The sequence below is a fragment of the Mauremys reevesii genome, linkage group 2 (genome assembly GCF_016161935.1).
Source record: "Mauremys reevesii isolate NIE-2019 linkage group 2, ASM1616193v1, whole genome shotgun sequence".
Classification (NCBI taxonomy): domain Eukaryota; kingdom Metazoa; phylum Chordata; order Testudines; family Geoemydidae; genus Mauremys; species Mauremys reevesii.
The window spans coordinates 187,413,992-187,439,222 of NC_052624.1; the positions used below are offsets into that span (position 1 = coordinate 187,413,992).

The window sequence follows — 25,231 nt, forward strand, 5'->3', positions numbered from 1 at the left end:
TTGGTTTAAACGCGTAGTGTAGACCAGGCCTTAGACTGTAAGGCGGAAGCAACATTCAAACAGGATGATAGATTGCAAATGTCACATTAGCGCCACATTCTTCCTTTGCTTCCTTTGTTCAGTGGTGGTGGTGTTTCTATCTATGACTGCCAAGATAAGGCTTATCATAGCTTTATTTAAATACTTGACCTATATTGAATTGTTCCCTTAAAAGGTTTTTACTATTCTTTATGTAACAGAGAAAGGCAGGAAATGGATATTAATTTCTTCAAGTTATGCCTGGCTTACTGTAGTAATCATCATATACCAGATTATTCCTTTACTCGTTCCTTTTTCTCACCAGAGAACTATATGTGTAAGGTCTGACTTCTAAGGTATATGATCCCATGTCCCCTCCAAATGTTTTTAGAATAATGCATTTAAATACAGCTTTAAGTTTAGGTGTGGGGTTCCCTCCCCCCCCCCCTTTTTTTCTTCTATATTGCATTTATCCTCCTATTTTCATTTTCTTTTTCTTTTCTAGTTGTTTACTCCCATCTCTCCTCATACTTTCTTCCTATGTCCTTGTTCCCATTTCTCTCTGCTTCTACTACCCTCTCAAGCCTATCCCCATTCCCCCTGTTTCTTTTTCTGTACCCTAATATTCTTATCTTCCTCATGCCTAATCTTGATTTTCCTTCTTAACCTCCTATTCCCACACCTGTCCTTCTCTTGTTCATGTTCCAAAGGAGAGACTCTCAGAGCTTAGCACCAAACCATTAATTGTAGAGTAGAGGCCTGTTGGAAGATCACCTGATCTAGAATCTTTTTAATGCTGTCAGTAGTGTTTGCATTGATCTCCTAGCAGTGGAGAAGTCAGGTATTTTTTATTCTTTTAGAACTGTCAGCAGCCTCTGCTATGCTGTTGACCATCTGTGAACTCTAACTAGTGTGAACATGATTGCTCTTGAAGGTAACACAACACGCCCACCATTTTACACATATTAAAAGGGCCAGAGACAATCCATGTAATCTCTGTGCTTGGGGAAGCACATGGACTGCTGTTCCTTGGGACAAAAATCAACCAAAGTAGCTGTGACTAAAGCCTAATCTTTCCTGTGTATTGGCCACAACAAGGAATAGTCCCCAGTCCCTTCTCAAATATCCAACTGTAGTAGTGGAGTTTTCTGTCACACCCCGCCCCAGTTTAAAGTTGAGTCTAATGGCACAGTTTAGCTCAGAGTTGGTTGAAAGGTGTGGTGAGGTCTCAGATTATTAAAACTTCACAGTGTACTAGTAAATATACTGTAGTGTAATGAAGTATTTGTCACAAGGAATGAAAACTAAATTGTTAAGAAAATGCCGTTGGTGAGTGGAGAGTGCATATTTTTTGTAATTTATGTATCTTTCCTGAAGATAATGTTACTTTCAGTGCATCACATTACCTTCAGTTACACACCTGTGCCACCAGTGACTGCAGGTGTCTTAAATGTCACAAATGTTTTCTAACAGAAAAACATGCAAGCATAACCACATTAGCCAACCAAAAGCTATAGTCTAAGCATTGCGGTTTAACCTACATAAACACTATTTAAGTTGAAACATAGCAAGAAGAGAGAAAATGAGACATAAAGGTTGACATTCCATCCTTTCATGGCTTGTCATTGAAGGAGGCATTTTATATAACATTGTATCTTATCCCCAGACACATCCAATAGCAAATTAAGGACACTGTCACTATTGAACCCTAAAATGTTAATTGCGTTTTATATAATTTGAAAATGTTAGTCCCGAGGAGTTCTTTGATTGACATTAATTTCTGTTGTTTTGTATTGACCTTTTTTGGGGGGGCATGTGTAAGTATATATGTGTACAATAAACTCGTACAAATAGATTTTATATTCTATTATTCGTTTGTCACAAACTTCCTGTTAAACGCATTTTTCTTTGTTTATGCACATTTTTGAAAAGAGGAGAGAATCTTTCTGAAATTAATGAGATTTGCTGAAATAAGCCAAGTGATCATGATCTTGTAATATAAAAATGCTTTGAGGATTTACTAAATAAGTCAGCTGATTTTGACTCGGGTCGTATGTCAAAGCAATGACTGAACAATCTAAGTGGTGTTTTCAGGATTTTACCCATGGTTTAATTCTGTGCTGAACAGCGTACTTTGCTCTAGTAGTTTCCCAGGTATCAATGTATATAACATTCAGTTTGTGAATACCTGGAGGATGAAGGGGTGGTCATTAGCAGCCAGCATGGATTTACATTCCAAACCAGTTTTATTTCCCTCTCTGACAGGGTAACTGGTTTGATGGATAGGGGGAATGTGGTGGACATAATACACTGGGACTTCAGCAGGGCTTTTGACACAGTCCTACGTGACATTCTGATAAGTAAGTTGTGAAGAAGTGTGGGCTCGATGGAACTACTAGTAAGTGGATACAGAATTGGTTCAACAACAACAAAGAGTAACCATTAATGGAATGATGTTGGATTGGAGGGAGGTCTCAAGTGGGGTTCCACAGGGATGTGTTCTGGGTCCGGTGTTGTTTAATTTGCAGATGACCCCAACCTATGGAGGTTGCCAACACTTTGTAGGATAGCTAAAATTCAGAGGGATTTTGATAGATTGAAGAACTGGGCTTTAGACAACAAAATGAAATTCAACAAAGACAAATGGAAGGTGCTACACTTAAGGAAGAAAAACCAAATGCACAATTACAGAATCGGGGATAACTGGCTTTGCAGCTGCATAGCTGAGAAGGACATGAATCAGCAGTTCGATGCTGTGGCAAAAGAAGCAAATGCAATTTTAGGTTGCACTAACAGAGGCATAGTAGGCAAGTCATGGGAGGTGATAGTACTGCTCTACTTGGCTTTGGTTAGGCCTCAGCTAAAGTACTGTATCCAATTTTGGTCACCAATCTATAGAAAGGAGGATGTAGAGAAACTGGAAAGGATCCAGAGGTGAGCAACAAAGATGATCAAAGGGACAGAATGCAAGCTATCTGAGCAAAAGCTGAAGGAACTAGATATATTTAGTTTGGAAAAGAGGAGATAAAGGGGGGATATGATAGTGGTCTTCAAATACTTGAAAGGCTGCAATTAAAAAGATGGAGAAAAGTTGCCACAGAGGGCAGAATAAGAGGCAATGGGTTCAAACTACAGAGTAGCAGATTTAGATTAAATCTCAGGAGAAACTTCCTAACTGTAAGAACAATAGGACAAGGGAGCAGACTGCTTCGGGAGATTTTGAAAACGCATTCACAGGAGGTTTTCAAAAGGAGGCTTGAGAGCAATTTGTCTTGGATGGTTTAGAGACAACAAATCCCTGCATCTTGGCAGGGGGTTAGACTACATGACCCTTGTGGTTCCTTCTAACCCTTATATGAATATTCTTTCTACTATAAGCAATCAGTCTACATCTCTTTCTCTTCTTCTCAGCTATGCTTGCCTAACTCACACTCTGACAACCAATAGGAGGTACTTGTTAACATCCAACTGTCTTCATCCCCTATGCTGCTAGAAAAATAATGCCTTAATTGTTTCTAAAATTCCATAGAGAGTTTATATTAAGGGTTTGATTGGTAATTGGAAAATGTTTGTGTTCTATGGGTATGGATTTCCAGCTAAGTGAATGCATAGGAAATTTTGTTTCATCCCTACAGTAAATGATATGGAATTAATTACATGGAAGTTGTATTGGTTGATCACAGGATGACTATGAGCCACCAATGTGATGTGGCTATAAAAAAGGCTAATGTATTCCTAGGATGCATTGGGTGAGGTATTTCCAGTAGAGACACAGAAGTGTTAGTATTCCAGATGAAGTCTTGCCAATGCCTTGTATAATGGTACAATGTGCAATTCTGGTCTCCCATGTTTAAGAAAGATTAATTCAAACTGGAACAGGTGCAGAGAAGGGATACTAGAATGACCTGAGGAATGGAAAACCTATTTTTATGAGAGGAGACTGAAAGAGCTTGGCTTGTTTAAATTTTGCTGACCAAAAGAAAGCTGAGAGGAGATATGATTGCTCTCTCTAAATACATTAGAGGGATAAATACCAGGGAGGGAAAAGAGTTATTTAAGTTAAGCACCAGTGCTGTCACAAGAACAAATGGATATAAACTGGCCATCAACAAGTTTAGGCTTGAAATTAGATGAAGGTTTCTAACCATTAGAGGAGTGAAATTCTGGAAGAGCCTTCCAAAGGGAGCAGTGGGGACAAAAATCCTATCAGGCTTCAAGACTGAGTTCGATAAGTTTATGAAGGGGATGGTATGATGGGACTGCCTATAATGGCATGTGGCCCATCAGCAGCTGCCAGTAGCAAAAATCCCCAATGGCTAATGATGGGATGCTAGGCTCTGAGTTACTACTGAGAATTCTTTCCTAGGTGTCTGGCTGGTGGGTCTTGCCCACATGCTCAGGGTCTAACTGATCACTATAGTTGAGGTTGGGAAGGAATTTTCCCCTGGGTCATATTGGCAGAGACCCTGGGGTTTTTTCACCTTCCCTCTGCAGCATGTGGCACAGGTCACTTGCAGGTTAAAACTACATAAGAACATAAGAATGGATATACCTGGTCAGACCAAAGGTCCATCTAGCCCAGTATCCTGTCTACCGACAGTGGCCAATGCCAGGTTCCCCAGAGGGAGTGAACCTAACAGGCAATGATCAAGTGATCTCTTTCCTGCCATCCATCTCCATCCTCTGACAAACAGAGGCTAGGGAAACCATTCCTTACCCATCCTGGCTAATAGCCATTTATGGACTTAACCACCATGAATGTATCCAGTTCCCTTTTTAACGCTGTTATAGTCCTAGCCTTCACAACCTCCTCAGGTAAGGAGTTCCACAAGTTGACTGTGCACTACATGAAGAAGAACTTCCTTTTATTTGTTTTAAACCTGCTGCCTATTAATTTCATTTGGTGACCCCTAGTTCTTATATAATGGGAATAAGTAAATAACTTTTCCTTATCCACTTTCTCCACATCACTCATGATTTTATATACCTCTATCATATGCCCCCTTAGTCTCCTCTTTTCCAAGCTGAAGTGTCCTAGCCTCTTTAATCTTTCCTCATATGGGACCCTCTTCAAACCCCTAATCATTTTAGTTGCCCTTTCCTGAACCTTTTCTGGTGCCAGTATATCATTTTTGAGATGTGGAGACCACATCTGTACGCAGTATTCTAGATGTGGGCATACCATTGATTTATATAAGGGCAATAATATATTCTCAGTCTTATTCTCTATCCCCTTTTTAATGATTCCTAACATCCTGTTTGCTTTTTTGACTGCCTCTGCACACTGCATGCACATCTTCAGAGAACTATCCACGATGACTCCAAGATCTTTTTCCTGACTCGTTGTAGCTAAATTAGCCCCCATCATGTTGTATGTATAGTTGGGGTTATTTTTTCCAATGTGCATTACTTTACATTTATCCACATTAAATTTCGTTTGCCATTTTGTTGCCCAATCACTTAGTTTTGTGAGATCTTTTTTAAGTTCTTCACAATCTGCTTTGGTCTTAACTATCTTGAGCAGTTTAGTATCATCTGCAAACTTTGCCACCTCACTGTTTACCCCTTTCTCCAGATCATTTATGAATAAGTTGAATAAGATTGGTCCTAGGACAGACCCTTGGGGAACACCACTAGTTACCCCTCTCCATTCTGAGAATTTACCATTCATTCCTACCCTTTGTTCCCTGTCTTTTAACCAGTTCTCAGTCCATGAAAGGACCTTCTCTTTTATCCCATGTGTACTAGTGTAATGGTGGATTCTCTGTAACTTGAAGCCTTTAAATCATGATTTGAAGACTTCAGTAACTCAGCCAGAGGTTAGGGGTCTATTTCAGGAGGGTGGGTGAGGTTCTGTGGCCTACAGTATGCAGGACTAGATGATTCTTATGGTCTCTTCTGACCTTGAAGTCTGAATTACTGATTTTTCATTTAAAAATCCTTTAAACCAGGGGTCCCCAGTGCGGTGCCTGTGGGCACCATGGCACCTGCCAGGGCATCTAAGTGCACCTGCGTACTGGCCGGCGGATGAGCATCTGCCGAAATGCCGCTGACAAGCTGCGTCATCCAGAGGCGTCGCTGCTGACATACCGCCAAAAATTGGTAGCATTATGTCGGCAGCGATGCCTCTGGATGACACAGCTTGTTGGCGGCATTTCAGCGGCAACTCCTATTGGCATTGCTGCTTGATGGTGGAATTTCAGTAGATGCTTGTCCACCGCCACGGTCCTCCGTGGCTTGTCGTCTGGCACCTGCCAGACAAAAAGGTTGGGGACCACTGCTTTAAACAGTTTTACATAAAAACATTCTGTGGTTGGTTGTGGCCTCTGAACACTTTGGAGAAACAGTTAATTTTCCCTTAGTCTTTTTGGGTATTGGCCTATGATCCACAAATATTGTTATGAGAAAGATAAGCTTTCAGGTTCAAATGCACACAGTGAATAAACAAAGCAAATAATCAGTTAAAAGCTGGAAGTTCAATTAAAAGTAAGATTTGAGTCATCAAGTATTGTTTAAGCTACAGTTCATATCCCCCATGTTCACAAGTGCAACAGTGGGAGCTGCTGTGTGATGAACAATCTGGTCCTTAAACTGTAGCTGGGAAGATCTACTCAGGGTTCATTTTGGGGACTGTACCAGTCATCTCAAGTATGCCCAACAGATTGGGAGTTACTATGGCTTCAGCACAAGGGAAGGAGGTTGGGTTCTGTTGGTGGAAAGAATCAGGCCTATGATATCCAGAAGGACCTGAGAATCTTCAGATCTTTGCAAAGGTTCAGATGCTTCCAGAAATGAAAGGCTTGAAAGCAGCCACCCTTTTTTTTTTTTTTTGCATCGTTATCCTCTCCAGCAATTCTTCTTTTCCACTAAAAATGGAAATCCTGAGCAAAAATAATTCCAATGAGTAATTCAGCATTGAGAGACTCAAGACATTCAACCCCATTTCAAATCACTCAGTAATCTCAGAGATAAGGCCACTCAACTCAGGTCTTGTCTTTATTAGGAGTGTTCTTACCTCATGTTAGCTAACACATGGCAATTAACAAAAGTTAAAATCCTACTGAATATCTTTCCAGTCAAGGTTGAGAGGTCAAGCAAGGCAGTTATAGTTTTAACATGTTAGCAGGTCAAGGTAAATCCTGAAGAGCTCACTTCTCTTTTCCATCAACATGCTATCACAGGTGAAAACTGTAACTGCCTTATCTTGACTAGGATTTAACCATGTTGGTGACCCTGTGTTAGCTACGAAAACACCTTTCCCTCCTCCTCCCCCCCCCCCCCAAGTGAGGCCGCACCCTGAAAGATAATGGGAGTTTAATATCTAACTCATGTAGGCTGCTTTGAAAATCCCAGCCTGGAACTGTAGAAATACTGTGTCACTGATAACTGTAGCACAAGAAAGGCCGTTTGGTAGGTGTGAGAAAAAATCACTTTAAAAGTTCCAAAATTTCTTTTGAAATCCATGTTTAGTTTTTCAAAAATGTTTTGTTTTTGTTTTTATTTTAGTTTCTGAAGAGCTGAGTGGCTTGCCATGGGGAACCATGTAGGAAAACGAGATCAGAGCGCTGAGAAGCCTATTAAGGTAAGAGGTGAAAAAAAAATACTACAAGAGGAAGATTATAATATCAAGAAAAGTGTATGTGATGAAATGCCAATACACTTGCTAAGCTTATTGTTACTACTATTATTTTATTATAATAATTATATATACACCTCTACTTCGATATAATGCTGTCCTTGGGAGCCAAAAAATCTTACCGCGTTATAGGCGAAACTGCGTTATATCGAACTTGCTTTGATCTGCCAGAGTGCGCAGCTCTTCCCCCCCCCCCCGATCACTGCTTTACCGCGTTATATCCGAATTCGTGTTATATCGGGGTAGAGGTGTATATAATTTCTTAAAAGTGGAAAAAAGCCCCCATGCAATATAGTGAAAAATGGGGTTCTGCTTTAGTGAATTTCATGATAAATGTTGTATCTTAGCATTCTGCATGCCTGGAATGCACACTGGATCTGAAGCCAGCTAGTTGTGGTGGGGAACGGACTCTGAGACCTGAAAGAATAGAAATGCAGCACATATTTAAGAAGCAATGTGCTGAGTAAAATGTTACTTGTTAACCTAGCTAACCTAGCATTTTGTCAAAGTCACTAGATTTAACTATCATACCTTTAATACGGGAACTATATAAAAGACTGATAGTAAATAAGAGTATATTAGAAATGAAAGATTGTAATGAAAGCTGAGATTTTCTCCTAATCACATCACTAGGAGCTAGGACTTTAAGAAAAACACCTAATACTGTGACCCAATAAAATCAGGAGTGTTGGCCACGCAATTAAGAAGCTCTACAGAGTTTGTTGATACTGGTTATTTTCCAGAGAGGGGTAATCAAAAGCTTTCTGCTTTCTCATGGTGCTTTTTTGTTGTGTGTGTTAAATTTGACTGAGAAAAAACAGAATGCACAGAAATGATTTTATCTAGGAGAAAAATTAGTGTTGTTCCCTTTTTGTTAGTTGCTATTACTCATTTTGACACCAGAAAGGCTCCAGTGTACAAACTTTCTCCAGAAAATGACCATACCTATTGGACAGGTGAGCTGTACAGCTTCATCTGGAGGAATACTGGTATTTCACATTGTTATGGAACAAGTGACCAATATGCCCCCAGAAATAAGAGTGGAAGTTGTAAAGAGATGGTCAGACTTTCAATATGTCCTTTTAGAAGGCAGGGCTAAGTGGTCAGAACATAAGTAAACATGCTGGAGGGAAGAGGGAGAAAATAGAAAAATAGTACTATCAAGAGGGGATTGTGCTGCTTTCTTTACATGTAGCCATAGTTGATGTGTTTATGCCGTGCCTAGCACAATGGGACTGTAGCCCTTAGGTTCAACTCTAATACAAATAGTAACAAGGTGTTCGACCCCATTGTAGTTGATGCATCAACTACATGGATTACTGCTTATTTTACTCTTTAAGAAATTATGTTGTCTTAATTTAGCTAGGTGAAGTCCACTCATGTAGGCACACTGCACGAGTGTTTTTTTTTTTGTTGTTGTTTTTTTTAAAGCAGATATGTGGAGACTGCTGATAAGGAAAGGAGACGTAAGGTGAATGAGCAGCTAGAATGTTGTATTTCTTATAACTCTTTAGTTTATGGATCACCTTTCCTTCCTGAGTATTTGTAGTTACAATCAGAGCGTTGAAATTTACTTGCAAAAAAACCCCTTTTGTTAAGGTGGCGTTAAAGTTGTTGCTGTTCAGCAGTGAACTCTGCCTGCCATTTGGAATGTGGGATTTCAAAACCCATACTCAAATATTAGAAAACGAGAAATGTTCAGTTAAGATATCTCCATGCATCTCTGAAAACAGTGTTAGCATTACTTGAAAAGACAAGCTTGAGACTTACAAAAAAAACAGGAAATGCCTGGTTAAGGTACTGCTATGCACGCAATGCAGCCAGACCATTGTAACTCTGCTCCATGGCAATAGGAACTGAAAACATCACAGTACTATACCCCTTGTTAGCAAAAAAAAATCTGTTTTGTTTTGTTTTCTTTGCACACTATAGTTCTAAATCTAGTCTCACTTTCCTACAATCCCACAATGTGAAGTGCAGAGCAGTTGCTATTGGTTGACAGAGATAAACCTAGAGATACTGAGCTTTTTCTCCTGCCTTGCTGTTGCACAACCACAATTTAAAAAAAAAAATCTAACAATGCATTGGTGGATTTCCAAAAATTAATTTCTTGCAGCTTTAGGCTAATTATATGCCATGTCCAAAAGAATGATGCAACAAGAAACTGTATCTCACTATCTGAACCCCTTCAGCAAACGAACTCAAATTTGCACCACACACTCTACTCTAGGTTCTGAACTGACATTTTGATTTTTTTTTCAAGATGATTTCACAGTGTATATTGGTGGGTTTTTTTGTTTCTTTTTTAAAGGGAGGTTTTAAAGAGAAACCATGTTTAAACTTTAACTCTGGGGTGGCTACTTGCATTCTTGTAATACCTTTATTGACTCCAGTCACTAAGATTTTGTTTCCTTTCAATGAATCTGGATATTTTCTAATGACTGAAACTAGGGGGATAGAGCCATAAGATGATGATTGCATCAAACTACTGTAGTCAGACCAGAAGACTTTCAGTTAGGCAGATTCCCAGGAGACAATTTCCGTACTTTGACATTAACTTGAAAATGTTGCAGTTAATTTTGTCTTATAAGTGCACCATGCTAAAAGGTGTAATCCATAAATAATAAGAGGAACTGTATGAGTAGAGTTGGCAGAATTCCATGTTTTTTAAATAATTTCAGTGGATAACATCAATGTTTATTTTTAAGTGTGTTTTTTTTTTTTAAGACTTGTCTGTCTTCCCCACAAGTGTGAAAATTATGGGATGAGGGTCAGACATTCTCAATAGACATTGAGATTCAAGAACTTAAAGCTTTATAAACTGTTCAAACACAACAACATATACTAAGTAAATATACTAAGTCAAAATATACTAAGTAAATATTCTTAAATCAAGAAATCATTAGTCCACGTATAACAAGCCTAATTTAAGTGTCTAAAACACTGCATTTTCTCAAGTACCGTTTTTCTTTCTTTACGTCTGTACATTTTGATTTTTATCAATGGAAATATTTTTCGTCAGCTTATGCGTACAGTGAAATCAACGTTTACTGATAAAAATCTAATCCTTCCAAGCCTATATATGACTTACCAGCTGCATATGAAAACATCTGGTATAAGTGGGATAAAACTTTATAATTAAACAATATGTATATTTACTCTAATCAGTAACTTATTCTGCCTCATCTCTCTTGTTAGTCTCTTATCTGACACCTGCACTTGTACAGTTTTTGTAAGATTACAGTAAGTTATTCAATTTCTCTTAATTACTTTTACTTCAGTGGAAGCTGCTGGGTGCTTGCTGCTTTTCAAAATCATGCCATTTTATTTATGCAACAAAATAAAGATTTAGGTACCCAGTTTTGAAAAACCTTGGCCTATCTCTATGTGAATATATTCAGCATTGGGGAGTCTTAAAGAATGGACTTTTCTTCACTGGCCTGAATTTTACCCAAGACTCTGAAAAATAACAAGGTGCTGATGAAGTGGAGATTGCTCTGGATTATTGAATTTGTATTGGTCTTAATTCTGAGCCATTATTATAGTTCACCTTAAATTGATGCCATTAGTACAGCTGCAAACCACAACAAACTCCGTCTCGATAACTGCTAGTAGCCACCCTTAATGCAACATTGGCTGAATTTCCCACTGATGACTCCTTTTGGCTTCCCCAGAGAGTAAGCACATCATCATCTCCTCAAAGCGCATGGCCCCTGTTAGCACATTAGGCAAAGTTCTATCTTAACTTCACTTCCCTCATGATTGATAGCTGAACTACAACTGGAGGTATCACATCACCTGGCCATTCTCATATTCTTGATAGACTGGTTGAATACGTGGTAAAGTACGTTAGCTTGAAACTGTGACAAAATAAATCAGATGATGCTTCAAGCCTCTAGCTTTGCCTGAGAATTTGGGGGAAATTTGTTTGTTCCAGTACATTAATTTTTCACAGGCAGAAATTTAAAACAGTTGTAACAGTTTACTTTTTTTTTTTTTTTAAATCTACCAACAGTCTGTTTTACCGGATCTCTAAGTCGTGGTTTTAAAATGAAATTTTATAAAACGTTAATTCATACCAGAGAGCAAGACATCCTATGTTCTTTCGAGAACTGTTTGCAGTGGTTTATGAAATACTGCAGCTTATCGGAAAAATCATTAATGGCTAGATTATACTTAAATATTTTAACCCTGTGCAAGGGGTGGTAGATAGCAGCACGGCTCTAGGAGCACCACTGAGAAAATGGTCCCTGAAAGTGTTCCCAGGGGCAGTAATTTGCTACTGTCCCATACCCGTAGCAGATTTCTTCCCCTGTCCCATGACTCAATCATGTTGGCTGGTGCATCATTCCTTTCTGCCCACTTTGCACCAAACAAGAGAAGTACTTAGGGTCAGCCCTTGTTTATCAAACCCATACACACTTGTGGCAGAGATGTGAAGAGGCTGTGCAGGGAGGTTGAAGTGGGATTTACACCCTATGTAGGCTTGGCCATGATGTGTTCCTTGTAACTTCTTAAATTGCATGTTAACTGTCTTAAGTGTACAGGTAAATTATGAAACAAAAGATGTTGCTTCTGACTACCTTATCTGTCTATCTCTGTTCAAAGACTGTGTTCCACACCAATGTCTCACTAAATTAGATAGTTTGATTAGATGGTAAACATTTCCAAGAAATGCTAAGAAGTTATCTGTTTTCACTATGTAAAAAGAAATAACTCAGGTTTAAACTTCTTTAACTGAGTTAAGTATCGATCTTCCCACTACTGAAGCACTACTCATTTTCCATTGCCTCCTTTTCTTCTCCCCTCTCTCTTACCAGTTTTTAGGAGCTTTACCTGCCATGTGCTTTGTTTGAGCCCACACCTGCTTCCTGTTGAAGTCAATGGAGAGCTCTGCAGTTGAGGAGGAGAGATGAAACCTTTGGAAATGACTGGATCAATATTATAGCTGTACTAGCCATTTCATAAGCATTGCAGATGTACAAATGAAAGAATTAACACACTATCATTTCTTTTACCTCATTTCATGCTTTTCAAGTTGCCTAAGACCCAGACCAGCTGTGTGGTTTTACCAGGTGTTTCCGCTTGGTGTGCAGTACAGTGTGGCAACCTGCAGAAAAACAGAAGCAGCATTTTGATTTTGAACTTTATTTCTTACTGTTAAATAACATTTTTGTGGAAGAAGTAAAATCAACAAAAAGGATGTATTATTTTTCTTTAGTGCAAGAGGTATTTGAAGAAGAGATTAAAAACATTTTGGGAATGTTATTTTAATATTTTTTTAAGGTAAAGCAGTCCATATAAAGAATGTGTTTGGCTTCCTGATTTGGGTACTGTTACAGAGCAATTCCTACTCCCATGCATAAAACAAGCGGGGCGCAGATTTGACTCTTCAACTCAGAATACAAATAGAAAGTTTGACTGAGAAAGTTTATAACAATATTTGTCCCTTCCCCGTTCTGCATGGCTGTGGGTTTTTCCTGTGGTTTTGCTGTTCTTTGCAGCAATGGGGTGCATATAATGGTTTATTCTTTTTTGTAATTGGAGGAAGTGATTTAAAATATCCCTCATTTAAACAAGTATTTTCCTTTGAAAGCACGAGATAACAGAAAAATAAGTCAGGAGGATGAGAGACTGGATTAAAAAAATGTAAAAGAGGAGGGTAGAGGAAGTTGTCTGTTTTGAGATTTAATGGGCATTTTTCACCAATGTGTGTCTCAGCTTATTCTGAAAAGAGAAGTCGGTTGGGAGTGGAGTGGAAGAAAAATGCTTTTCTTGGGATGGAAACAAAGTCCCAGGCTTATCCAGTGAGTGAACTAGGAGTATGTCTACGCTGTGTCTGGGAGTGAGGTTCCCGGCCCAGACTTTGCAGAGACAAAAATAGCTGTGTCAACAATGGGGCTCAGGCTCTGAAGCCTGGTTCCTCCCCGAGCAGCAGTGTCAAAGCGCTGTTTCCACTGCTGCTATTAGTGCACTAGCACAAGCCCTGTTACCACAAGTCTTTGGACCTGAGCTGGGAGGCTCGCTCCCAGATATAGTGTAGACATAGCCTACAGTGATATGGGCTTAGGTTTAGTGTGGCTAGGGTAGCGAATTGGGACTCAAGAAAACTGAGATTCTCTTCTGGTTCTACCATTGAGCTTGTATGTGACTTTGAGCAAGTCCTTTCACTTCTCTGTGCCTCTGTTTCTCTTTCCCCGTTTTATCTAGCCTGTCTGATTAGATTGTAAGTTGATCAGGGCACTAACTGTCCCATTATGTATTCATGGTGGAGTGCTTAGAGCCGTCTTGACTGGGAACTACTGTAATACTAACCAGGTGATACCATATTAGCATAGAAGTGACTATGCTAGGTACCAGCATGAAGCCTCTGAGAACGTCCATTGTGTGGTAGTTGTTTCCAGGGCCTGAGCAGACTCAGGCTGAGCTGGGTGCTTGTGCAGTTAACTCAAAGTGATGTGCCTACTCTCTTGATAAATCTGACTCCAAGGCTCTGGTTTGGCAAGATACTTAAGCACATGCCTAACTTAAGTGTGACAGTAGCCCTTCTGAAGTCAATAGGACGGTTCATGTGTTTCACTATCTTGCTGAACTGAGGCCTGAGTGCTTATTAAACTTTATAACCATTGGATTGGACAGAGATTATCATTATTATATATTTATTAGTCAAGTATCCTTAAATATGCTAAGTGGCTCACATATACCCGTAAAAGATATGGCCCCTTCCCCAAAGAACGTACAATCTTAGGCCTCAATCTTCCAATGAGCTCTGTTCATGTGAACCCCATTGAAGTCAGTGTGGTTCCATGTAGAACAATTTTCAGGATAGTTAGCGGGGCAAGAAACCTGATACGAGAGAGGAGCAGATATTGGTAGAAAGTCAGAATTTAAGTGTCTACTGTTCATCATAATTATTATTTATTAATAGAGTTGGCTGATGCATTCTAAAATGTGCAGTATTGACAATTTTTCATCAATTTTGAATTTCAGTGAAAAAAATGGGTACAATTTTTAAATGAAATTTGTTGTGAAGACTTCATACTGCTTTTCATCCAGCTCTGACTATTAATTGTTAATAACTTAGGACATGATGTGGCTGAGTATGCAGGGTTGTAAAAGTAAGGGGAGAAACCAGCCATAGTTACAGTCTTTGTGGTTCCTTGTGTGGAGGGGGTAGGGCCATTGCCTTGTCCTCCCATCCCCTCCTCAGTTTGTAGAGTTGACCAGCTGCAGAAGGAAGTGGCCCACTTCAGTCTTGTAAGGGTTGGTGCATCCAGCAGCTTCCCCTTGTGGCATTATGTCTCTTTAATGCAGAATGCTTTCTGCTAGTTCCTTTTAGCTTTGAAATGCCCCCACTTTGGAGTCAGATGGATGCCTTTTCAAACAAGGGTGTAATGACATTTTTCACTTGAATCAGTAAGGATATGGAAGAATTCAGGGTTTACACAGAGCCACATTTTCTGGTAACTTCACACCGGAAAATAATAAAAGCAAATAATGAATGAAATGTACAATGTTTTATATTTGTGAATCTTAACAAGGCAGGAAGTGGTGTGTGCATGGCAAAGATGGTGTGAAACAGAGATCTGGGGGTGAGAAGCAAGGATCTATGTCCCTCCCCATATTACTTCAGTGTACCTTGAACACTCTAGTGCAAGGGTTCCCAAACTTGGTTTGCAGCTTGTTTAGGGTTAGGCCCTGGCGGGCCCCAAGAGACTTTGTTTACCTGAGCATCCGCAGGTACGGCCGCTTGCAGCTCCCAGTGGCCGTGGTTCGCCATTCCCAGCCAGTGGGAGCTGCGAGCAGCCGTACTTGTGGACGCTCAGGTAAACAAAGCATCTCACGTCCCACCAGGGGCTTACCCTGAACAAGCTGCGAACTAAGTTTGGGAACCCCTGCTCTAGTGGTTCTCCGATCAACATGCTATGTTACATGCTGGAACGTGTTGCAGTACCTTATGTGAAACAGAGTGAGCAAGTCAGTGACGAGCAGGAATTTTCCCATATATAGTTGTTAATTTTTAGAATGTAGTTTTTAAAATTGTAAAACTAGTGCTTCATTACTCCCTTCTTAAACTAGTATCTAATTATTTATGTAACTAGTACAAATGTTACAAATTCTCAGTGTGAATCCCTAATAAGCAGGCTTTGCACAGGGGTTATTTGCAGCCAGAGTGAGAGAGAATATTCACCTCATCCCACAACATGGAGCAGAACTGTTCTATGACTCGTGCCATCCTCCACCAGGTGCAAGGTTGACTGGTGTATCTATGTCTCTAGAACCATTCTCTTTGTTACTGCAGATGAAGCCCGTGCTGACCTGGGTATAGATCCCCTCTGTACAGGGGCTCTGCAGTTTGCCCTGACTCTCCTCCCCTACAGTGGAATTTACTGTTTCTTCTGCTTTTCATGCACCCATACTGGGGTAGGGAGAAGAAGAATTTGGGCCATATTATTTCTGTCTCCTCTGAACTAAATCTGCTTGAATTTCTGAGATATTACCATCAGGAGAGCTGAGTCAGTATAACTAATGTTTAGCTAGATTCTGCATTATGCACCACGATAAAAATCTCAACCTCTTCTAACTTCAGGGCTTACAGTATGGCCATAGCTAGGAAAAAATGTTTTAACTTGTAAATTCAGCAAATATGGCATGGAAGTCCGTGCAAGGGAATAAATATAGAGACGCCTGCACACACTGTAACTTTTTTTTCCTAACCATAGTCACTCTTTAAAGACTGATGTTTAAGGTTGGACAAAGAAGGGTGTCTTCACGTAATTAGTATTCTTTGTGTACTCAGTAGATTGATTTTTATCTGCTATTGCAGATCTGAAAACATGTTTGTTTCAGTTCTAAAAACCATGCCTTCATTTATGAGTGTCTTTTCCACTTTGAGCTGTTAAAAAATGTTTTGCGATATTTTACTTATTAAACTGCATGTGGGTTTTCCCTTCCCTCTACTGTAAGATGATGGGAACAAATTTGTTGGTGTTAATTGAAAAAGCTTTTGCAGAAGGAGATTGAGTGTTTAAAGCACAATGTTATAGGTTATCTTCAGTACATCTCAGTGTAGGCCAGCAGACAGGATTGGGAGTCAGAAGTCTTGAGATTTACTCTCAGTTCTGCAACTGACTCAATATATGATGTTAAGTAAGTCATTTAGGTCAAAAAGTGGCCACTGCTTTTGAGTGCCTCAATTTTTGGGTGCCCATTTGAAACCTCTTGAATCATAACTTCAGAAGCAATCAGCACTCCTCACTACAGTAGGAGCTCCTGCTGCTCAGAATGCCTGAAAAGCAAACACAGGGTGTCTCAGGCTGGATATCTAAAAACTGAGAGAGCCGGAATCAGCAGCCACTCTGAAAAAATTGGGCTTTAACCTCTGTGTGCCTTCCTGTTCCCTATCTGTGCAAATATGGTTAATATTTACCCACCTTTTTGAGATACGTATCTAGTCTCTTGTGCCTATAGATTATAAGGCAAGGTGGGCAAACTTTTTGGACCGAGGGCCACATCTGGGAATAGAAATTGTATGGCGGGCCATAAATGCTCACAAAATTGGGGTTGGGATGTGGGGGGGGGCAGGGTGAGGGCTCTGGTTGGGGGTGCAGGCTCTGGGATGGGGCCAGAAATGAGTTGAGGGTGTGGGAGCAGGCTCTGGGCTGGGGTGGGAGAGTGGGGTGCGGAGGGGGGGTGAGGGCTCCAGCTGGGGGTGCGGGCTCTGGAGTGAGGATGAAGAGTTTGGGGTTTGGAGGGTGTTCTGGGCTGGGATCGTGAGGTTTGGAGGGCGGGAGGGGGATCAGTGCTGGGGCAGGGGTTTGGGCGTGGGGGGATGAGGGCTCCATCTGGGAGCATGGGCTCTGGGGTGGGGCTGGGGATGAGAGATTTGGGGGTAGGATGGTGGGGCTGGGGAGAGGTTCCGGGGTGTAGGCTCCGGGTGGCATTTGCCTCAAGTGGCTCCCAGAAGCAGTGACATGTCCCTTCTCTGGCTCTGCCTGCTGCACTGTCCGCAGGCACTGCTCCCGCAGCTCCCGCTGGCTGTGATTCCCGGCCAATGGGAGCTGCAGGAGGCAGCGCTTGGGGAGGAGGCAGCATGCAGAGTGGAGCCCCCTGGCTACCTCTACATGTAGGAGCCAGAGTGGGGCCATGCTTCTGCTTCTGGGAGCAGCCCCCGATCCTGCTCCCCCGCTGGAGCATCGGAGTGGGGCAGGCCCCAGACACCGCTCCCCAGTGGGGGCTCGAGGGCCAGATTAAAATGGCTGGCAGGCCGGATGCGGCCCGAGGGCCGTAGTTTGCCCACCCGTGTTCTAAGGCCAGAAGGACCACTGTGATCACTTAGTCTAACCTCCTGCATAACACAGGCTGGATAACTTCCATAAAATAAAACCTAGGGTATGTCTGCACTGCAGCAACAAGGTGTAATTCCCGGTGTGGGTAGACAGACTTGTGCTAGCTCTGCTCCAGTTAGTGAGCTAAATCTAGCAGTGTGGCTGTTGCCATGAGGACAGTGGCTTGGGCTAACTGCCTGAGTCCAAGCCTGTCCAAGTTCAGGTGGCTAACTTGATTTGCTGTCGGTGCTGCAACGTCCACACTGTTATGTTTAGAGTTCTAGCTCGAGCAGAGCTAGTGCAAAACTGTCTTACTGTACTGGGAATCACACCTTCCAGCTGCAGAGTAGACATACCTGTACTGTCTAGGGATCACTGTGTTTACCAGTTACTATGTTTCTTAAATTGTTTATAACAGTGAAGTAAATTTATTCAAGGAGCATTGCATCTTCAGAGTTGCCTTATTGATTCAATAATCACTTATGTGAGGTAACTTGAGAATAAATAGAGCCCCCCCCGCAACTACTGTCACTTTAACAGTAACTTTTTCTGACCATAATTATGGTCCTCTGTCTTGACTTCTTTTCTGCAGGACTACTATAACCACTACTGTACACACATTTTCTGCAGAAATAAAAACAGATTATTTAAATGACAAAATGTACTCTATGCGCCTGATTACTGAAGTTTATTAACTTAATGAAGTTACCAATATAAACTTGAATGGAGTTATCCCCAATTTACTCCACCAGGAAATCAGAATCGAGCTGTGTGCATGTGTGATCTAAAAGCCACTGTGAGCTAATAGGGATTTTACAAGAGCTGCTGGTACAAACCCATTCTCTTGATATTAGAGAAGTAAAATACAGATGACGCTAATGGTTGAATAAAATTCAAAGGATATTTACTTTTAAACTTGGATCTGACGTCTAGGGCTTGATTTTCCTCCAGTGAGGATTTTGCTCTTTACTTCTAGGGGAACAAGATAGGGTTTTTAGCAGTGCTTATTCAAATAGGCCTGATTCTGTAGCCCTGCTCAGTTAATTTGGATCATTCACAGTATTACCCAGTGTGAGTTCGGATTGCAAAATTGGGCTCAGTGTTGGACAGGTCCTAAGGTCTACACATCATTCATGATGATAATCTTTTAGATGAGCAGATATCCTGATTTACCAGAAATGTCACAGTTTAAAGGGACTGTCCCAGCTAGTTATAATGAAAGTTGTGATCTCTTGTTTTTTGTCATAATTGACCTACTAGATGTCTGTCACACTCTCCCACTTCTTCTTCTTCTCCCACTCTTCCTTCCTTCCTTCCTTCCCCTTTACCTGCCTGCTAACTTTTCTCACGATTACCCGCATCAGCTTGTGTCTGTACACCCATTTCCTGCTACAACCAGCTGCCTCTGGGCTGAGCCCAAATGCCTCATCTTCCTCTTTGTGGTCTTCTTCCTGTGACATTTAGAATGCAACATCATATTTTGGCTTATGGGGTGTCTTGGATGGTTCCTCATAAGCAAAACCATAGTTACGTACCCGGAGAACAATGTGGAGGCAACTTGCTGATGTATAGCTTGTATAGTTTGTATAGCTGAGCTTGTTGTCATGGTTAAGGGAGAGGCAGGAACCACTGCAGGCAGGGCTGGTGCAAGGATGTTTTGCCTAGGGCGCGAAACTTCCACCTTGCACCCCCCTATGCCCCCACCCTGAGGTGCCCCCCTTGCGGCAGCTCCCCACCCTCCACCCTAAGACCCCCCCCACCCCTGCCCCGCCTCCTCCCCAAGCACGCCGTGGCTGCTTCACTTCTCCCGCCTTCCAGGCTTGCGGCGCCAATCAGCTTAGGCACCGCAAGCCTGGGAGGTGGGAGAAGTGAAGCAGCCATGGTGTGCTCGGGGAGGAGGCGGGGCAGGGGTGAGCTGGGGCGGGGAGTTCCCCTGCATGCCGCCCCCCACCCTTACTTGCCGCAGGTGGCCCTCCCCACGTTCCCCTGCCCCAGCTCCCTCCGCCTAAATGCCGACAGCGACCGGGGTGGCCAAAGATCTGGCCGCTGCAGTCACTGCCGAAGAAAATGGTGCCCCCCAAATCCCAGTGTCCTAGGCAACTGCCTAGGTCACCTAAATGGTTGCTGACTGCAGGAGAAATTTAGAGGGAAAGTTGTCTCTCTAAGGAGGGTATTTCTCTTTGTGAAAATGTTCTACCCAAACCAACCTCCTCCCACCTTTCACAGGGGTATGAACCTTATGCAGGTTCATACCCCAGTTGCCAAAACTTTCTGTGTACTCAATCCTGCCATGATAGGTTGCTAGCCCAAGCTATTAAAATACTCCTTTATTAATAGTGTGATATATGAAGTTCTAGAGCAGGGGTCCCCAACGTGGTGCCCGCGGGCACCATGGTGCCTGCGGGGGCCTCTAAATGCGCCTGCATCCTGGCCGGCAGTGGAGGATCCACCAAAATGCCGCCGAATTTCGGCGGCAACGCCTCTCAATGACGCTGCTTGCCGCTGACAAGCGGTGTCATTGAGAGGCATTGCCGCCGAAATTCGGCAGCATTTCGGTGGATGCTCTACCGCCACCACGGTTCTTCGTCTGGTTGGGGACCACTGATCTAGGGAATCTCGGGATCTCCCCAGACAATCCACCAACATTTAGGTTTTGTGTCATCACAACAGTTTGTTTCTCTTGCCTCATATCTCACAGATACCTGTGTGGTGCACCCTCTTGCACTCTGTAAATTCTTATTTCTGCTGGGCCTTTCACATCCTTATCTGCTCGTTTATTGAATTTATGGTCTGTTGGTTGGCAGTACATAGCTAGCTGATCAAGAGAAATAAAAAAAAAAGTTGATCTATTATCCAACCAATAGTAGCCATTAACTAACTGCAGGCAAAGAGCCATGGAACTCTTGAAGGTGCCAGCTGCTACCATCTTACTCCTTTGGCTCCAGATTATTGACTTTGTTGTTTCCTGCTGAGCCACACCAGCTGACTCATCAAAAGTTCAGATGTGTCCCAGAATCCTCTTCATCAGATGCTTCAAAGGAAGTTTCAAATAAAAACAGTTGATTAGCTACATGCTTTGCAAAACGGTCTCTAGATATCTCTGAAGCACAGACTACCTGTGCATTACTAACTGATTTTCCCTGTTGAAACTCACATCAGATGTGTAGCCAAGCCTTAGAACTGCAAAAGGAAAACACATGCACTATAAATACAGCTTCAAATGTTATTACAAATTAACAAAACCATAGAAAGCTAAAGTTTATAATAAATGGAAAACAGTTCTGCTTTAAAAAAACAGAAGTTGAATGTCTGATTTGCATGGTGGATATTAACCAGCTTTTGATGATAAATGCTTGTAAGATCTGAATTTTGGGTGAAACTTGCCTCTCTGTAGAAGAGCAGCACAAGGCCTGTAATAATTGGAGATATACCTATCTCCTAGAACTGGAAGGGACCTTGAAAGGTCATCGAGTCCAGCCCCCTGCCTTCACTAGTAGGACCAAGTACTGATTTTTGCCGCAGATCCCTAAGCGGCCCCCTCAAGGATTGAATTCACAACCCTGGGTTTAGCAGGCCAATGCTCAAACCATTGAGCTATCCCTCCCCCGCTCTTCCACCTAAGCTGAATTTTGAAAGTTTAAATGTTACAAAGGCCTTTATGCTGGCCCTCTGCACAGGAGTAAGTTTCACCGTTAACAGCAGGGCTGTTGTGCTGTCACTGAGAAGGTTAACCCTTTTTAAAAAAAAAAAAGTGTTTGAGGACCAAGAGTCTTTGGCAGGTTTTTTTGTTTTTGTTTTTCCACTGTAATAGATGACAAGAATTATTGTGATTCACAGTTCTACGTTTTTCATTTCAGTTCAGAGACATGCACTGCTTTAGGTACTTGAAGTAGGAGCTACTGCTCCTACCTTTTTTTTTTTTAAGACAATCTTTTAATCCATTAAGGTCTTCAGGAGATCATCTCTACAGCTATACACCTTAGGAGGTGTGCAGAGGGAAACCCCATTCCTGTAGGCCCCAAGGAAAATGAAAAGTTCCAATAGGTGTCTACCCTGCTGAGCACATAAGCTCCAGAGCCCTGGTTCTGTGGAATTTGAAGCTCTTCTGGGAAGATGCTCTTTAACTTCCCTCCCCGCTTCCACCCAGCTGCCCCTTTGTTTCCTTTCTGGTCCCCTCCACAGTTACCCTGAGAGATGGGCCTGCAATTTCAGGCTACGTCGACATTTTTACAGAGCCACTACTGTGCGAAAGCTCCGCTAAAGGGGGAAACCCGGGGAACTGCTGGCTGGGGGCTGCCTTGGTCAACCTATTGTAGCCATGCAGCCTGGAAGCCTGATGGGGGTGTGTGGAAGGACAGAGTACCCCAAAGCTAGTGCACAGGCACAGTTTCTGTGCAGATCCCTTGCCCCTCCCCCCCATCCATGGTTTTTTATGATTGGAAGTAGCCTCACTCCCTGGTGAGTCGTACCATCTATCCTGGTGTTTGACTGGACACTTAGGCCAAATGCTTCCTTACAGTTACTCTGTCTATTTACACTAGGAATGAATTTGGCCTCATGGTGTTCTGTCAGAAAATCCTGATTCTTAATTAAATACATAAATAATTAGTGCTGTGTCTTCAATGTAACTTGTTTATTTTTATGAGAGCTGGTAGCTGAGAGGGAATCAACTGTGGGATTCTTGGCTGGCATCTGAGAAAGTGGGGGAAGTGTGTTTACATCTAATTAAATAGATTTACTGTGAGAGGGAAGTGCTTGGCACTCCATGGTAGATGAGATGCAGAGTATAGAATGGATTTTTATATTAACTCCACACCCATAACACAGCAAATCTAATGTGTTTAGGAGGGTTGATGATCTTTGAGGAGCTGTATGTCATAGGGAAATGCAACCTAGATGGAGCTACTATAAGGTGGGTGCAAAACTGGTTGGAAAACTGTTCCCAGAGAGTAATTATCAGTGGTTCACAGTCATGCTGGAAGGGCATAACAAATGGGATCCCGCAGGGATCAGTTCTGGGTCTGGTTCTGTTCAATATCTTCATCAATGATTTAGATAACGGTATAGAGAGTACACTTATAAAGTTTGCCGATGATACCAAGCTGGGAGGGGTTGCAAGTGCTTTGGAGAATGATCTGGACAAACTAGAGCAGGGATCGGCAACCTTTCAGAAGTGGTGTGCCAAGTCTTCATTTATTCACTCTAATTTAAGGTTTCGCGTGCCAGTAATGCATGTTAATGTTTTTAGAAGGTCTCTTTCTATAAGTCTATAATATATAACTAAACTATTGTTGTATGTAAAGTAAATAAGGTTTTTAAAATGTTTAAGAAGATTCATTTAAAATTAAATTAAAATGCAGACCCCCCCGACAGGTGGCCAGGACCTGGGCAGTGTGAGTGCCACTGAAAATCGTGCCATAGTTTGCCTACCCTGAACTAGAGAAATGGTCTGAAGTAAATAGGATGAAATTCAACAAGGATAAAAGCAAAGTACTCTGCTAGGAAGGAACAATCAGTTGCATACATAAAAATGGGAAATGACTGGCTAGGAAGGAGTACTGCGGAAAGGGATCTGGGGATCATAGTGGACCACAAGCTAAATATGAGTCAACAACGTAACACTGCTGCAAAAAAATCAAACATAATTCTGGGATGTATTAGCAGGAGTATTGTAAGCAAGACACGAAAAGTAATTCTTCCGCTCTAGTATCAGAGGGGTAGCCGTGTTAGTCTGGATCTGTAAAAGCAGCAAAGAATCCTGTGGCACCTTATAGACTAACAGACGTCTGTTAGTCTATAAGGTGCCACAGGATTCTTTGCTGCTCTTCCGCTCTACTCCGCGCTGATTAGGCCTCAACTGGAGTATTGTGTCCAGTTCTGGGCATCACATTTCAGGAAAAATGTGGACAAATTGGAGTAAGTCCAGAGAAGAGCAACAAAAATGATTAAAGGTCTAGAAAACATGACCTATGTAGGAAGATTGAAAAAACTGGGTTTGTTAAGTCTGGAAAAGAGAAGATTGAGAGGGGACATGATTACCGTTTTCAAGTACGTAAAAGGTTGTTACAAGGAGAAGGGAGAAAAATCATTCTTCTTAACCTCTGAGGATAGAACAAGAAGCAATGGGCTTAAATTGCAGCAAGGGAGGTTGAGGTTGGACATTAGGAAAAGCTTCCTAACTGTCAGAATGGTTAAGCACTGGAATAAATTGCCTAGGGAGGTTGTGGAATCTCCATCCTTGGAGATTTTTAAGAGCAGGGTTAGTCAAACACCTGTCAGGAATGGTCCAGATAACACTCTATCCTGCCTTGAGTGCAGGGGCCTGGACTAGACAACTTCTTGAGATCCCTTCCAGTCCTATGATTCCATGATTCTATATACGGAGAGATTTTAGGTAAAAAAGCCTTAGATAATGAAGCAGAATGTGGCCGATATTTCCACTAAAATTGAAGAAATAACGTGTCCTGCAGTGCATGGCAAACTGATCTTGTGCTGATTTTTCACTCTTCCAGGAATCAGGTCTGCATACAGATAAAACACATTGATTTTTTTTACTCTGGGCTGGACCATCAGTGAGTGTAAATCAGCACGGTCAACCAGAAATGCAGTGGAACTGTGTTGATTTACAGCAGCTGAAGATCTGGACCTGTGACTTTTAATGTGGGTTTTGGTCAGTCACAAGGTATTTCTGTAGATACACTTGCCTTGGTAAAGTTTTTTGTTTTTTATCCAGGCTTTTCATTTAATTTTTGTCTTTGAGGGACTTCTTCCTCTCACACCCTTCCAAAAGAGGGATGAGTCTAATGTTTAAAAAGAGGCGATGTTTCAGATTCTTTCAGATACCTGTCTGCTTACTAGTGATAATTAAGTAGATTGGTAGCTAAACTGAACAGAAAGAGAATTTCTGCTCCAAAATTAAATAATCCACGTTTCCCTCCTTCTTTTCTTTGGCTCCATCCTCTGTACTCATCTGAGACTATTTTTAGGGGAAAGAGGCCCTCTAATGTAACCTATACTTGAATTTCTTTGTATCCCTTCTGACTGTTCTCCTCTCCCCCCCCACTCCATTTTCTATCCTGCTGTGCTGTATTTCTTCTCCCTTTCTGTTACTTGCTTGTTTTTACCTTTTTTCTCTTCTCTTTCCATATTTCACCTTTTCTTCACCCCCCACGATATATGCTCTATACTGTCTCCTACTGTTTGATGGCTTCTGCAGCATCCTAGGAGGTTTTCCTTCACATCCCATGGG

The 25,231-nt window shown here is 41.8% G+C and overlaps 1 protein-coding gene across 3 annotated transcripts in view; it reads left to right on the plus strand.

The window, feature by feature from the left end:
- LOC120399379 (myelin basic protein) overlaps positions 1 to 25,231 on the plus strand; it is a 180,396-nt gene that overhangs the window by 29,870 nt on the left and 125,295 nt on the right. For all 3 annotated transcript variants that reach the window (XM_039527581.1, XM_039527583.1, XM_039527582.1), the window contains exon 2: positions 7,525 to 7,600. In XM_039527581.1, the coding sequence (XP_039383515.1) occupies positions 7,550 to 7,600 (51 nt within the window). In that variant the 5' untranslated portion in view covers positions 7,525 to 7,549. The remainder of the gene's footprint in view (positions 1 to 7,524; positions 7,601 to 25,231) is intronic.